The sequence below is a fragment of the Pelmatolapia mariae genome, linkage group LG7 (assembly GCF_036321145.2).
Source record: "Pelmatolapia mariae isolate MD_Pm_ZW linkage group LG7, Pm_UMD_F_2, whole genome shotgun sequence".
NCBI classification, from domain to species: Eukaryota; Metazoa; Chordata; class Actinopteri; order Cichliformes; family Cichlidae; genus Pelmatolapia; species Pelmatolapia mariae.
This window is the reverse complement of record NC_086233.1, coordinates 951,315-966,586: the sequence shown is the minus strand read 5'-3', so window position 1 is coordinate 966,586 and position 15,272 is coordinate 951,315. Positions and strand designations below refer to the sequence as shown.

The window sequence follows — 15,272 nt, the reverse complement described above, 5'->3', positions numbered from 1 at the left end:
AAATCACTTTTTGGCACACCGTGACAAAGGCTTCCACGCGTGACTGAGCCATCAGCGCGCCGCCGGAGGGAACAGGAAGCCTCGGGTCGGCTTTCACTCTGTTGCCCCTCAGGATTCAACATCTGGCAGCTCGTGCACAGTTAGCGCGAGTTCACACGTTTACTTTGTTACAGTGTTACAGTCAGAGGCAACACCATGGTTACGGTTACCACACAGAACAAAGACGCGCGCCACCACCAGGCTGTGGGAACATGTTGGCATGTTTACTCTGACCCAAGAAGTTTCAAATCGTCCCAGTTTGAAATGTCATGTTTTTAAAAAAGTATCCCATTACTTTTGTAGTTAGATTCCTTCTGCTGCTGGCAGTTTTAACATGAACATTTTCTCTTTGTTTTTTAAGAAGAGTTGCCTCGTGACCTTTCACCCACACCGAGTGTTTCCTAGAAGTCGTTCCACCTGAAACTCACCTGAAAGTCACCTGACACGCGTCTGTGGGCTGAGCTGCACTCCACTCTGCAAACATTCACGCACACATTCTGCATTTCATGTAAATGAGCTGAGCCTGTTTTGTTCCTCGGAGACTGGATTAAAGTGTGTGATGTCACCGTGCGTGTGCGCGTGCATGTGAGGGGTTGTTCGGGAGCTGCAGCTGAAGCAGCGACAGAAGGCGACGACTCCACAGCTCGACCGGCTGCTCCTCTCCAGCCCGACAAAGTAAGTCTCCGTGTTTGTTCCCATATTTCTATTTCCACACTTTGCTCTTTAGATTTATTCTGCTTCTGCTGCTGCGGCTCATCGGCGACACGTTTGTTTGTTTAGCTTCAGTTTAATCTTGTTGTTTGTTTACTCTTGAATGTGAAGGAAGGAAAGGCAGCAAGGGATTAAGGAAGGAGCCGAAACAAAGACATGAGACAGAAATCTGAAAACGGGAGCGAATGAATCAGAATAAAGAAGAAAGACAGGAAGTGGAACGAAAGCTGCGGCTCGTTTTACTCAAAGCTTTAGGTTTTTGACTCGTCTCTCTCCAAGTCACCTGTGTGCGCTCTGATTGGCTGCAGGCAGGTGAGGGATTTGTGCTCGCGGCCTCAGGTCGGCCTCCGGATGCCAGAATGAACCCCGAGATCCAGGAGGAAGTTCTCCTGATGTCGCTCCTGCTCCTGAACCAGAGGGAGCATCCCACTGCTTTTCTTCGCTCCCGTTTCTTTGTTTTCTGATGCAAATACGTTTCCATTCAGGGCGGGGGGCGGAGGGGGGGCTCCTCGGGGGTGGCACAGAATCTGTGTTAGGCTTTAGAGAAATGAAACCAGGCTAGAAGAGGCTTTGTTTTGGGCCAATGAATCAGTATTCTTTTGAGGGGAACTCTAAAGAGCTCATTCAGACGCTGCTCGGTCGCCCCCTTCCTCCTCCCCCTCCTCCTCCTCCTCTTCATTGATGGGGGGCAGACTGGAGGCCTGCTGAGAGCCGGTTCTCTCCTCATAAAAGGCCGCAGGAGGAGCGAGAGGAGCAGGATTTGCTGTGCCAGCTGACATGTGAAAGAGGACCATTGCTTTAATGGAGGCTGAAAGAGGAGTCTGTCATCTCCCAGCACAATGACAGCAGAGAGGGAGAGCAGGGCCTTCTGGGTAATTGACTCTCTCTCTTTGGAGGCTGCTCTCCATTTGTCCCCCCGAGCCGACGGCTGCTGTTGCTGTGTGATGATCGCTGCCGTCAAACACCAAAGGAACGTGCTAATCCTGCAACACACCACAGATACATGCAAAACAACAGCCGAGTGTGTGTGTGTGTGTGTGTGCGCTGACAGCAGCTTCTGCATACATTAGCCCACTTTCATAATCCCACTGCTGCTGCTCTCACTACAATAGTCAGATTACTGGGCTGAGGCGCTGTGATACGGGAGGAGGTGAAAAGATTTGGTTTGGACTGAATGTTTGAACCATCTGGCTCGATGACCCGCGTCCAGGCTGCGGATCAGGACACACACCAGAACTCAACTCCACTTCACAGTCCTGCTTTTCCAGCTCTTTGTATTTTGGCTGTGGATTCGTGTCTCTGTGATTCTTTTGTCCGTGTTTGTGTTTCTGTGTAGTTGCTCTCGTGCTTCTTTGTGGCTTCGCTGTAGCCTTTCTGTGTCTCTGTCTCGCCGCGTGGCTCTTACCCGATCGGCTGCAAACATTAGAAACAGATGGAAGGTGTGGTTGTTTGTGGCAGCGCGTCCAGGCCTCTGGCTGCAGGGTGTCCACGTCTTTCTCACTGCTTGTGTTTGACTGACGGTGTGTTGTGATGAATAATGATCCCTGTGTAAGTGCGAGTGTGTTTTTGTTTTTGCAGAATGCGAAGTTTGTTCTCAGTGACGCTGCTGCTGCTCCTGGCCCTGACGCTCACCGCTGAGGCCAGCAAAAGAGCGAAACATCACAAAGGTGTGGCTGTCCTTCATGTTCTGTAACCACACCGGGAAAGTCAAGTCTCTCTTTTTCTTCTCTTGTTAAAAAAAAGTGCGTTCCCAGGAATGCCTGTCACCACAGCAGGCATGCATTCAAGTAAAGCATTAAAGGTTAACGAGCATGAAAAACAAGTTTTTCCTGTCGGAAACATCCAAAAAAAAGCTCTTACCAGTTTTCATCTTTAAATTCCAGACTAGCTCAGGCTGTGCTGGAGAGCCTCCGATCCAGCAGCAAAGCTTTCCCTTCTGCTTTAGTAAAATGACTGGAATATAGTGACTGTGAAGCATTCAGTCCAGAGAGGCACTTTTCTTAAAATCAGGAGCTGCTGGAGACTAAAGAGGGAAAAAGGATAAAGTTTCACAATAAGATGTGTTTCAGGTGCAGCTGAGCTCGTCTGTTAACAGATTTGTTTTTCCAGGTTTGACCTGCCCAGCGTCTCATGCTGATGCACAGGAGCTCTAAGCTCTCACTCTATTTAAATATGACATTTGATGACCTCACTGCACTTGAATGTCGGTATAAAGCCGTGGTTTGACGACCACTGGGATAGTTTCCGGGTTTTTCCAAGACTAGCCGCACAGGCAGCGGGCTGGAATACAACAGGAAACAAAAATCTGTTTGAGATCATAAAGAGATGCAAATGCAACGACCTGCAGAAACTCATGTTAACATTCAGAGTCCAGCTGAAGCAGACAGTGATGTCGTTGCTGCAATTTAACGGCAAATGACTTTTATGTGAGCGGAGTCGTTTTCATCACAAGTTACACAGCAACGATCTGCAAACGAGTCTGAGCGGGGGCGTGGTGGTTTGGAGACAGGTTTCCTCCCACCAGGTGACCTGACCTGTGCAGAGGGGGAGAGTGTTGCAGCTTCATCCTCTGGGCAACTATTTGCTCACTGCAGCTACTTGCAATCAGTTGATGACGGTGCAATCACAGATTGTTCCTCGTCACAAGTCCTAGTTTTATTCCAGCGTGACTGAGCTATAAAACCCCTCCTCACCTCACGCTGTCAGCACAAAACAAACATCAGAGAAAGAAACGCTCTTCAGATTCAACAGAAACATTTTTTAAGAGGCAGAAAAGCTAAATTTATCAGAGTGTTCAGTTATCCAGGTGGAATTAAACCACAAGTACAAACCTGTTCTTCTCTTAACTCTTTAGCTGAAACAAAACAAAACGTTCTGCATGAAAACATTTTATGAGGCCACAAAAAGTGAAACAGAAAAATGGCCTCCGGTGTGTTTAAACCATGTTGTGTCAGCGTGTTTGAGCCGCTGCAGGTGTGGTGCAGGTGTCTGACCGACTCTCTGCTCAGCAGGCAGGCATGACAAGTCCCGGACGGCCTCCGAGTGCTCCCCTGCAGAGACTCGGTACGGGAAGTGCATACCTGAACACGGAGACTGTGGGGACGGTGTGAGAGATGCCACCTGCAAAGATCGCACCGACAAGATTCCCTGCAAGATCCCCTGCAACTGGAAGAAGGACATCAGTAAGACTCCACACAGCTGACACCACACAGGGCAGAGCTCCTCCGGATGGTCACAGGGTGGAGCTCTAACATCTACACATTACATTTATACTCGGGGTTCGCTGCCCTATTAAATGCTCTGAATTATCTCCAGGACATGATGTCTCCTCTAAAAGACAAAAAGCTCCAGTAAACAGAAAACTCCAATAATTCATTTTATTGTCTTTGATTTATAACAGTCAAACTACTCTTTCAAGGATGTTTGATATGAAAGGAAGGTTGGAGATTGGCCTATGATTAGCTAAGACAGCTGAGATGCTTTTTGAGTAAAGGTTTAACCCTCTCAGGCTCAAATTAAGTTTTTTGTTGCTAATGCACAACCAAGTCCTGCAGTGGTACTTCTGAGTAAAAACTCATAAAATATGTATGTGGGGTAATCAGGTTGTTAGTTTTTAACTGCTGCAAATCTGCAACGCCTGCTTGGAGAGGTTTAACTACAGCCAGCTTGAAGGCCTGTGGTACATAGCTGATTATTAGAGATAGGTTGATCATATTTAAGATTGAAGCATTAATTAATGGCAGGACTTCTTTGAGCAGTTTTGTAGGAATGGGGTCTAAAAGACACGTTGATGGTTTGGAGGAAGTAATTATTGAAGTTAACTCAGAAAGATCAATTGGAGAAAAAGAGTCTAAATGAATATCAATGGTACTAAAAGTAGCTGTAGATAATATTACATCTGTGGGATGATTATTGGTAATTTTTTCTCTAATGATAAAAATTTTATTTCTGAAGAAGTTCATGAAGTCATTACTAGTTAACGTTAAAGGGATGGTTGGCTCAGTAGAGCTCTGACTGTTTGTCAGCCTGGCTACAGTGCTGAAGAGAAACCTGGGGTTGTTCTTATTTTCTTCAATCAGTGATGAATAGTAAGATGTTCTGGCTTTGCGGAGGGCTTTCTTATAAAGCAGCAAACTATTTCTCCAGGCTAAATGATGATCCTCTAAATTTGTGACACGCCATTTCCTCTCCAGCGTACGAGTTATCTGCTTTAGGCTACGTGTTTGAGAATTATACCACGGAGTCAGGGACTTCTGATTTGAGGCCTTAGTTTTCACAGGAGCTACAGTATCCAGAGTCGTACGTAGTGAGGAGGTAAAATTATTAACAAGATAATCGACCTCTGTTGGAGTAGCGTTCAGGTAGCTGCTCTGCTCTATGTTGGTACAGGGCATTGAAGATGATAACAGTGGGTGGATTATATTCTTAAACTTAGTTACAGCACTTTCAGAAAGACATCTACTGTGATGAAGTCTACTCTCCACTGCTGTGTAATCAATCATTGTAAATGTAAATGTTATCAGGAAATGATCAGACAGCAGAGGGTTTTCAGGAAACACTGTTAAATGTTCAGTTTCTATGCCATATGTTAAAACAAGATCTAGAGTGTGGTTAAAGTGGTGGGTGGGTTCTTTTACATTTTGAGAGAAGCCAATTGAGTCTAATAACAGATTAAATGCCATGTTGAGGCTGTCATTTTTAGCATCTACATGGATGTTAAAATCACCCACAATAATTATTTTATCAGAGCTGAGCACTAAATCAGATAAAAAGTCTGAGAAATCAGAGAGAAACTCTGTGTAAGGCCCAGGTGGACGATAGATGATAACAAGTAAGACTGGTTTCTGAGTTTTACAGCTGGGGTGGACGAGGCTAAGCATCAGGCTTTCAAATGAATTAAAAGTCTGTCTGGGTCTTTGGTTGATTAATAGGCTGGTGTGAAACATTGCTGCCACACCGCCCCCTCGGGGCAGCTCTGTGGGTTCAAAGTTCAAATCTTCTTTCAGGTGACTGCAAGTACAAGTTTGGGCCGTGGGGAAACTGCGACGCCACCACCAACACCAAGACCCGATCGGGAACGCTGAAGCGAGCGCTGTTCAATGCTGAGTGCCAGGCCACCGTCAAGGTGTCCAAACCCTGCTCCCCCAAAGTGAAGAAGGTCAAAGGTGAGAGTCCTCAGTAATCTTTAACAGTCACTGCAACAGACGACGACATGATCAAGTCACGTGCAGCTTCTGGTGATGCTTTCATAGCAATACTATGCAGCACCGTCGTGATAAAAAAAAGCCACGTTGAGCTCAGATAACCAGACGCCACCAACATTGAGAAAATGGAGGAGGAGCTTAATGATGCCGTTGGTGTGCAGTCAGAGGCGAATCCTTCACTCTTATACAGAGACGAAAGGTTTTAGAGAGGATTTCAGGCGAGTAAAGCAAAGAGAACATTTGACTTTGTGTTTGTAAAGCAGCCACAAGATGCCAAAAATCGCTGTTTCTGCGAACCTGATCAGAATCTCTGAGCGTTTACAAAAACTACACTGAAGTTCTGAAGGAGGCGGGGCTAAAGGTCAGGTGAAGGTGGCTCACCTGGTTCAGCTGGAAACTCATGTGCACAAGGCTGCAGTTTCCACGTTATACTGTCAGATAAAGACCCAAAAATAATACTCTGAAAACCAACAGGAGACAAAGTTTCTCTAAAAAGGAGTTTTTCCTCCCCACTGTCACCAAAGTGCTCGCTCATAGGGGGTCATATGATTGTTGGGTTTCTCTCTGTGTGTATTATAGTGGGGTCTACCTTACAATATAAAGCACCTTAAGGTGACTGTTGATGTCATTTGGCGCTATATAAATAAAGTTGAATTGAATTAAAAATCTGTTTCTTACTCGTGCTCCAAGCATCTGAGCTCTGAGCCATAACGCCATCTCCCAGAGATCTGATTGGTCAGTAAGTGTTGCTAACCTGAAGCATTAGCTGCTGAGGCCAGTCGGCAGCACCTTCAGATTCAGACCTGATGATAAAACCTGATCTTCTTTGCCTCCACCAGAGCAAACGTGCAGGATTCATCATGAGGAACGATGTTGTAACATGAATGTCTGATGCTTTGCTTCCTCAGGCGAGAAGAAGTCCAACTGAAGGATGTAGCGCGACAGAAGACGGCGGCGTTTCGTCCTCTTCCTCAACGATCGTCTTCCCTGCTTTGAACACACAAAACGAGAGACTCCTCCAAAACACACCGACCGCCTCTCCTTGCTTTTGATTCTTGTTTTTCTGGTTTCTGATTTGATGTTTTTCTGGATTAAAGCTTTTCCGACACTGTCCCGCTAGATGATGAGAATAATCCTCGTAGCTGATAGTTTGTTAACCATTACACTCAGATAGTCCTAAAGCTTGTACAGTAGCCACCCGTGAATTCAGACTAAACTGGACGCTGGTCCTCATGGGATCGTCACGAGTTTGTAGGCGAGTTTAGTTTTAAAGAATCTGAGAAAATCCTCTATGAAATCTATTTTTTAAACTATAGATTATTGTTGCTGCAGGATGAAACTGTACAAATAAGCAAAATAAAGACTGTACATTGCTTTGGTGAAGAGTCTGGTGTGATTACTGGTGCACAGGCACGATGGCTGTCATAATAATAAAAAGTTCGTGCATATTCATGAACGGGGTTCAGTTTGGAGGCACAAATCACAAGCTTTGTTCACTACAGGAACTCAGTGACCCGAATCTTTAAGCAGACGGATCGACTTCTCCACATTTAGTGTCGCTAAGTGCTCGAGGAGTTCCTCAGGGTTCTATTCTCGGTCCTCTACAGTTTCAACTAAAAACACAAAAATCCACCTGCTCGGTGTTATCTGCTTTAACTCTGCTTCTGGTCTCCACCAAGCAACCTCTGAGGCAACCAAAGTTCCTTTAATGTCCACTAAAGGCTCCAGCAGAGTCATAGACTTTCATGTTAAAACTTTCTACCAGAAATAAGCATGTTTACAGCCTTTAACGTGTTTCTTAGCAGTAATGATGCCGTTTTATTTCCTTTATTGTGCTGCATCTACCAAACACTTTCTCAATAATAAAGATGAACAGTAGCTGCAGCCTTGACAGCATTTACGCCTTGTTACATCAGTCACTGCTCATTAAACACATCATGGAGAAGCAGCAGGAAGTAGATGGATTAATTAACTACATAAACATCAAACATTTACAGCCCAAATTGTGATAAGAGGCCATGTCATCTGAGCTGGAAATGGAGACATGATGCCATTATCTGCTTTGATTTAAGGACGTTTTGCACCACCGGCTGTTTATCAGACCAACCACTGAGCTGCAAGGATGGAAACAACCTTTTGTTCGCATTTGTTTTGCCCATCTTAAAACTTCTTCTACATTTAGATGGAAACCTGCGATAGGACCAAACTCCATGAAAGGAAAGCAAAAAGCCAGCTGCCAAAAACAAAACAAAAAAACACCAGTGCTGTTACAGCCGGCTGCAGCGGCAGCGCAGGAGGCTGCAGAAGGTTTTTCTGAAGGTGACGTTGCACAGGGCATAGCAGCCGGGGTTGACAGTGCTGTTCACGTAGCACAGCCAGTATCCTGTGGTCCACAGGGCGTCAGGAATGCGGCAATGGCAGAAGGCAGCAACAACGGCCATGACATTGTATGGCGTCCAGGTGAGGACAAATACCAGGATGATGGCCAGGATGGTCCTCGTGACCCTCCTCTCCCTCGCCATCACTCGCTGCCGCCTCCTCTCATGTGAGCTGATGTCGGGGCAGGAGGAGAAGACTGCCGAGGCCGCCTTGTGGAGGTCAGCGTTGAATGAGTCTTCAGATTCAGTCTTGTTGTGGTCTTCGTCTCCGGTGGGTTTGACAGCAGTTTGAGAGGGATGCTTCTGAGGAGACAAACAAGCCACCTTCATTTGTTTTCATCAAGCGGCCTTACAACCAATCTCTGTATTTGGATTGAACAGGGAACCAATATAGTAGACACATGCTCTCTTTTTCCATTCTTTGTCCGTTCTCTCGCCTTTTAGACTACAGCCATCTTTGGGAGGTAGAGCAGGTCATCTTAGAGTCATTTAAATGACTCCAAGGTTTCCTCACAGTGTCACTGAAGGCCGAAGTAATGCTATCCAGAGGAAGCGTCTGACTACATAAGGCATTTCTAAGATTTAGTACAATAACCTCAGTTTGATCTGAATTAAGAAGCAGAAAGTTAGCGGCCATCCAGGTCTTTATGTCTTTAAGACATTCCTGCAGTTTAACTAATTGGTGTGTGTTACCTGGCTTCATGGACAGATAGAGCTGGGTGTCATCTGCATAGCAGTGTAAATGTATGCTATGTCTTCTAATGATGCTGCCTAAGGGAAGCATGTATAATGTAAACAGAATTGGTCCTAGCACTGAACCCTGTGGAACTCCATAATTAACCTCAGTGTGTGAAGAGGACTCTCCATTTACATGCACAAACTGGAGTCTATTAGATAGATATGATACAAACCACTGCAGTGCAGTACCTGTAATACCTACAGCGTAGGTTTCTGTGCTGTGATGAGCTCTGAAACCTGACTGAAACTAATGAGTTATCTGCTTTAGGCTACGTGTTTGAGAATTATACCACGGAGTCAGGTACTTCTGATTTAAGTCTAGTTTTCACAGGAGCTACAGTATCCAGAGTCGTACGTAGTGAGGAGGTAAAATTATTAACAAGATAATCGACCTCTGTTGGAGTAGCGTTCAGGTAGCTGCTCTGCTCTGTGTTGGTACAGGGCATTGAAGATGATAACAGTGGGTGGATTATATTCTTAAACTTAGTTACAGCACTTTCAGAAAGACATCTACTTTGATAAAGTCTACTCTCCACTGCTGTGTAATCAATCATTGTAAATGTAAATGTTATCAGGAAATGATCAGACAGCAGAGGGTTTTCAGGAAACACTGTTAAATGTTCAGTTTCTATGTCATATGTTAAAACAAGATCTAGAGTGTGATTAAAGTGGTGGGTGGGTTCTTTTACATTTTGACAGAAGCCAATTGAGTCTAATAACAGATTAAATGCAATGTTGAGGCTGTCATTTTTAGCATCTACATGGATGTTAAAATCACCCACAATAATTATTTTATCTGAGCTGAGCACTAAATCAGATAAAGTCTGAGAAATCAGAGAGAAACTCTGTGTAAGGCCCAGGTGGACGATAGATAATAACAAGTAAGACTGGTTTCTGAGTTTTACAGCTGGGGTGGACGAGGCTAAGCATCAGGCTTTCAAATGAATTAAAAGTCTGTCTGGGTCTTTGGTTGATTAATAGACTGGTGTGAAAAATTGCTGCCACACCGCCCCCTCGGCCTGTGCTTCGAGGTTTCTGGTAGTTAGAATGACTCGGGGGTGTTGATTCATTTAAACTAACATAATCATCCTGCTGCAACCAGGTTTCTGTAAGGCAGAGTAAATCGATTTGTTGATCAATTATTAAGTCATGTACTAACAGAGACTTGGAGGAGAGAGACCTAATATTTAATAATCCACATTTCACTGTTTTACTCTTTGGTTCAGATGTGGATACTGTATTGTTCTTTCTTTTATTTTTTATGTTTAAGTTGTTTGTTGCTGGTTTTTAGTTTATTTTTTGTCTGTTTGGGAGCTGACACAGTCTCAATGGAGATGGGGTTTTTTTGGGGGGGGGGGGGGGGGGGGGTAGCAGGAGGAGAGAAGCTGCAGAGAGGCGTGTAAGACTGCAACTCTGCTTCCTGGTCCCAACTCTGGATAGACATATTTTGGGGGGTTTAATAAATTGGTCCATATTTCTAGAAATGAGAGCTGCTCCATCCAAAGTGGGATGGATGCCGTCTCTCCTAACAAGACCAGGTTTCCTCCAGAAGGTTTGCCAATTATCTATGAAGCCCACATCGTTTCTGGGACACCACTCAGACAGCCAGCAATTTAAGGAGAACATGCGGCTAAACATGTCACTCCTGGTCTGATTGGGGAGGGGACCAGAGAAAACTACAGAGTCCCACATTGTTTTGGCAAAGTTACACACCGATTCAATATTGATTTTAGTGACCTCCGATTGGCGTAACCGGGTGTCATTACTGCCGACGTGAATTATGATCTTATTGTATTTACGTTTACCCTTAGCCAGCAGTTTTAAATTTCCTTCAATGTCGCCTGCTCTGGCCCCTGGAAGACAATTGACTATGGCTGCCTGTGTCTCTAGCTTCACATGTCTGAGAACAGAATCACCAATTACCAGAGTTTGACCCCCGGCGGGTGTGTCGCCGAGTGGGGAAAAACGGTTAGACACATGAACAGGTTGGTGGTGTACCTGGGGCTTCTGTTTAAGACTATGCTTCCTCCTCACCGTCACCCAGCCGCCCTCTTTCCCCAGCTGCTTGGGGTCTGCCGGGGAACAGCTAGCGGGGCCTACGCTATCTTCGGCTGCACCAGCTACAGGGGCCTGGCTAGCTACGGGTGAATGAAGGGTGCGAAGCCGAGTCTCCAATTCACTAATCCTGGCCTCCAGATCGAGAGGCTGAGGAGTAGCCTCCAGCACTGTCAGAGTGCTTATTTACAGTCCTAATATCATCTCTTTTCCTCCATGTTATCTGATTAACCTCAGCTCTGACACAAATGTGCTGCAGTGCAGTCACAGATTTGCCATCCGAGTTCCTCGACCCTCCGAGCAGCAGCCCGGACTCTCAGCCAGCCTCCAAATATTTATGCAGAGCTCATTAAAGTGGACAAAAAGCCGCATTTCCTCCTCCGCCTCATAACGATATCATTTTAAACACTAATAAGGAGCTCAGGGTCACTCAGCTGCTGTGCTCAGATCAGCTTTATTAATGCCAAAAAAGGCATTTTGTTTGCAGCCTTCCCACACATTCTGCAGCCTGTAAACACTCATAGAAATATAGAACAGAAATATGCTGTATTGTGGAAATCCAGGTGTTCCAGCAACAAAGTGACAGGAAGTTGGAGCGTGCAGAAATCGGAAGACACACTGCTGCATGTGAAGGCCCAGCTCAGTGAGCTCAAAGAAATAACTGGAAGAATGATAAATGTCTAAAAATGATCATAATGTGAAGCCTCGCAGCGAGGTCACTGCTCCTCTAACTAAACATGTGACACAAAGTGCAGGAAAGTGCAGGACGGACAGGTGAAGAGGCCATGCTGCTAGCGAGTTGGCTATGAGCTAAGCTAAGCTAGCGAAACCCTAAAGACGCAGCGAGTGAAGCGCGTGAAGATATGAAAAGGGAAGTTATCTATACGTTTTTTAATAAACTGCTACAAGAACACCACTGCGTGTTGGAACAGGAACAGGAAGTGATACTCTACCGCAGAGAGAGTGAACAGGAAGTGACAGCGCCCCCTGACAACAACATTAGAGACGGTAAACAGATGAAACACATCCTTACCCAGTGTCTCCAGCTACTCTCTGCCTGCGCTGTATCATCTGGACTTCTACATGTCTTCGTCTTCCTTCTGGTCTTTGGCGTGCAGGACTGGAGCTGGTTCGGGGTCAGGTCTGAGCAGGGGTCACTCGTCCCCATGCCTCGCTGCCTCAGGAGGAAGTCTTTTAAGGAGGGACTGGAAGCCCTGAGAGCACCCTGGTTTGGCATGAGCACACTCATTCGGCCATAGCTGGCGACTGACAGGCGACTGTAGAGGCCGATCATGACGATTGCCGGCAGGTAAAAGGAGGGAAGAGTCGTCCCCATAGTAACAGCAGGGCTAACAAGTAGACGGATGTAACACTGATCGTTAGGGACGACGCGCCCGCCCTTATCTGTCTGCCAGGACAGGATGGCGGGAGCCCAGAGAATGAAAGAAAGCAGCCAGGCGGCAGCAATCATCAGGCACGCCATCCTGCCCGTCCGCCGCACTGGGTAGCTGAGCGGTCGCGTCAGGCAGAAGTACCGATCCAGACTGATGAGCAGCAGGTTCATGACCGAGGCGCTGCTCGCCACGTAGTCAAGGACGAGCCACACGTCACATAGCACGGGGCCCAGCAGCCAGCGGCCCTGCAGCTTATACAGCGTGTACACGTTCATGGAGAACAGGCCGATGATCAGGTCGGCCACCGCCAGGCTCAGCAGGAAGTAATTGTTGACCATCTGCAGGTGACGGTTCACTTTGATGGACAGGATCACCAAAGTGTTGCCGAGAACGGTGAGGATGCTGAGGGAGGTGGTAACCATGGCAATGAGGACCAGCTGAGCGGTGCTGTACGGATATGATGGTGAGAGCGGAGGCACACGGGAGGTGTTGACGGAGAGGCGGAGCAAAGTAGGCGTCGGTTCCATGTTTCCTAAAGTCACACACAAGAAGACTTTGAAATTATTGAACTGAAACGAGATCAAAGTGACCACAAAATAATAACAAGTGTTAAAACAGAAAAGACATCGTTCCTTAAATCAGTCAACACTGAACCGTCAGCCTAGTGTGTGAAATTCAAAGATTTCCTGATGTATCGATTGTTTTCCTGCCAATTCAGGAGATAAAGAGCAAATCAAAGAAGCGAACATCAAATGGTCATCAATGCTGGATGTTAATGACTTTTACTAATATAATTAAAAGAAAGAACTTTGTATACTTGCCCTGAAAATGAATCAGTATCTTCCTGAGAATGATTTCCTCTTCCTCACAGAAGCTGTTTTATTGCAGCTCACACAGAAATGATGAAGCTAAACAGTTTATACGAAGTTCTCCTCGTGCAGGATTTTATTTTCTTGCAGGAAAAACTGAAGATGTTTGAAGTTTATTATAAAGATCTCGTTACATTTAATGCAAAATGTTGAAACTCCTGTGATCATTCCCAAACCTCAGTTTGGACCACATGAAAGATTTAAATGTGCAAAAGGAGCATTCATGTGGAAACGACAGATAAATGTGACACACTAACGATGAGCTGCAGCTCTGATCAGATACAATCACAGCTGTGTCACACTCACATCTATAAATAACTGACATTTACCTGCTCGAGGTGCAGCTTTTGCACTTCTGTGTTATTACGTTGGTAAAAGTACTTTCACTGCAGAGAAATTTCCTCCAGCTCTGAGGAGCTGACTGAAAAACACGTTTAAGCCTTCAAAATAAAAGCAGATTTCCTGACAGAACGAAGCGGCAGAAGTTGCTGCGAGCGCGTTCAGAGGTTCGGTCCAGCTCACCGGGGATGTTGGAGCTGCTCAGCTTGCCGCTGTCTGCCCGTCCATCAGTCCATCTGCAGCAGTTTACATGCAGCCTCCGTCCTGACGTCATCAGATGTGGGATGTAATGACACATTAGAGAAGATGAGCCCAGCTTCAGTTACCACCACACGGGTTTTAACTTCATCTTCCTCCCAGCATTACCGTTAGTGAAGACACTGCAGCAGGCACAGAGAAGCAAACGGAAACCTCCAGCACTGTCAGAGTGCTTATTTACAGTCCTAATATCATCTCTTTTCCTCCATGTTATCTGATTAACCTCAGCTCTGACACAAATGTGCTGCAGTGCAGTCACAGATCTGCCATCCGAGTTCCTCGACCCTCCGAGCAGCAGCCCGGACTCTCAGCCAGCCTCCAAATATTTATGCAGAGCTCATTAAAGTGGACAAAAAGCCGCGTTTCCTCCTCCGCCTCATAACGATATCATTTTAAACACTAATAAGGAGCTCAGGGTCACTCAGCTGCTGTGCTCAGATCAGCTTTATTACGGTTTTCCTCGAGTGCTTAAACACATTCCTTGAAACGATGCCTCGTATTCCCCAAACAGTAAACACAAATCCATAACGTCTCACCCAGTTTCCCAAACATCGTGTTATCAGGTTGAAATGAAGCTCTACACTCAAAACCATTCACTCTGCTGAAAAACCAAACTTTGCACAGACAGCACACACAAGGCCTCAAAAACACACACACAATAACATAGTCGTACACATTGGTGCAATAAATGTTAAACAATATTTCCAAAACTGGCAAGTTATGTTGCTTGTGGTTCTTCCCCTCAAAAACCTTTTCACATGATGAACACAAAAAATGCAACCAATGTACAGACGTGGACAAAGGTGGTGAATGAAAGAAAAACTCACAATGGTCACAGAAATAACTTTAATCTGACAAAAGTCATAATAAATAAAAATTCTATTAATCTTAACCAATGAAAGTTGGACAAAAATGATTAAAGGTAAAGGCTATAAGACCATCTCCAAGCAGCTAGATGTTCCTGTGACTACAGCTGCACGTCATTCACAAATTTCAGATCCATGGGACTGCAGCCAACCTCCCTGGACGCAGGAGGAAAATTGAGACGGATAATCCGAATGGTAACAAAAGAGCGCAGAAAGACTTCTAAAGAGATCCAAGCTGAACTTCATGCTCGAGGAACATCAGTGTCAGATCACACCATCCGTCGTTGTTTGAGCCAAAGTGGCAGGCGTCTTCCTCGGCCTGGAGGAGGTGCACACCGACATAAGGCTCTGACCACAGAAACGGGTCACATCTGACTCACGTGGTAAAGCAGGGGCATAGTGTTCATAGCTCAGGGAAATG

General features: G+C 45.7%; 2 protein-coding genes across 3 annotated transcripts; one reads left to right on the top strand and one right to left on the bottom strand.

Annotated features, from left to right (window-relative positions):
- The first annotated feature begins 594 nt into the window (after window positions 1-594).
- Window positions 595-7,332, top strand: mdkb (midkine b). Of its 2 annotated transcripts, none has more exons than XM_063477507.1 (5): window positions 595-714; window positions 2,329-2,417; window positions 3,762-3,932; window positions 5,757-5,915; window positions 6,863-7,332. In XM_063477507.1, the coding sequence occupies exons 2-5, from the start codon at window positions 2,330-2,332 to the stop codon at window positions 6,880-6,882; spliced, it is 438 nt and encodes a 145-aa protein (XP_063333577.1). In that variant the 5' UTR covers window positions 595-714; window position 2,329; the 3' UTR covers window positions 6,883-7,332. The 2 variants fall into 2 exon arrangements, with proteins under 2 accessions (XP_063333577.1, XP_063333575.1); XM_063477505.1 differs by having other exon boundaries at window positions 3,759-3,932.
- An 889-nt stretch (window positions 7,333-8,221) lies between these two features.
- On the bottom strand, window positions 8,222-13,046 carry chrm4b (cholinergic receptor, muscarinic 4b). The gene is made up of 2 exons (XM_063477424.1): window positions 12,176-13,046; window positions 8,222-8,568 (listed from the first exon to the last, which is right to left on the bottom strand). Exons 1-2 carry the CDS (start codon window positions 13,044-13,046, stop codon window positions 8,222-8,224), a joined length of 1,218 nt encoding a protein of 405 aa, XP_063333494.1.
- Window positions 13,047-15,272: the final 2,226 nt, after the last annotated feature.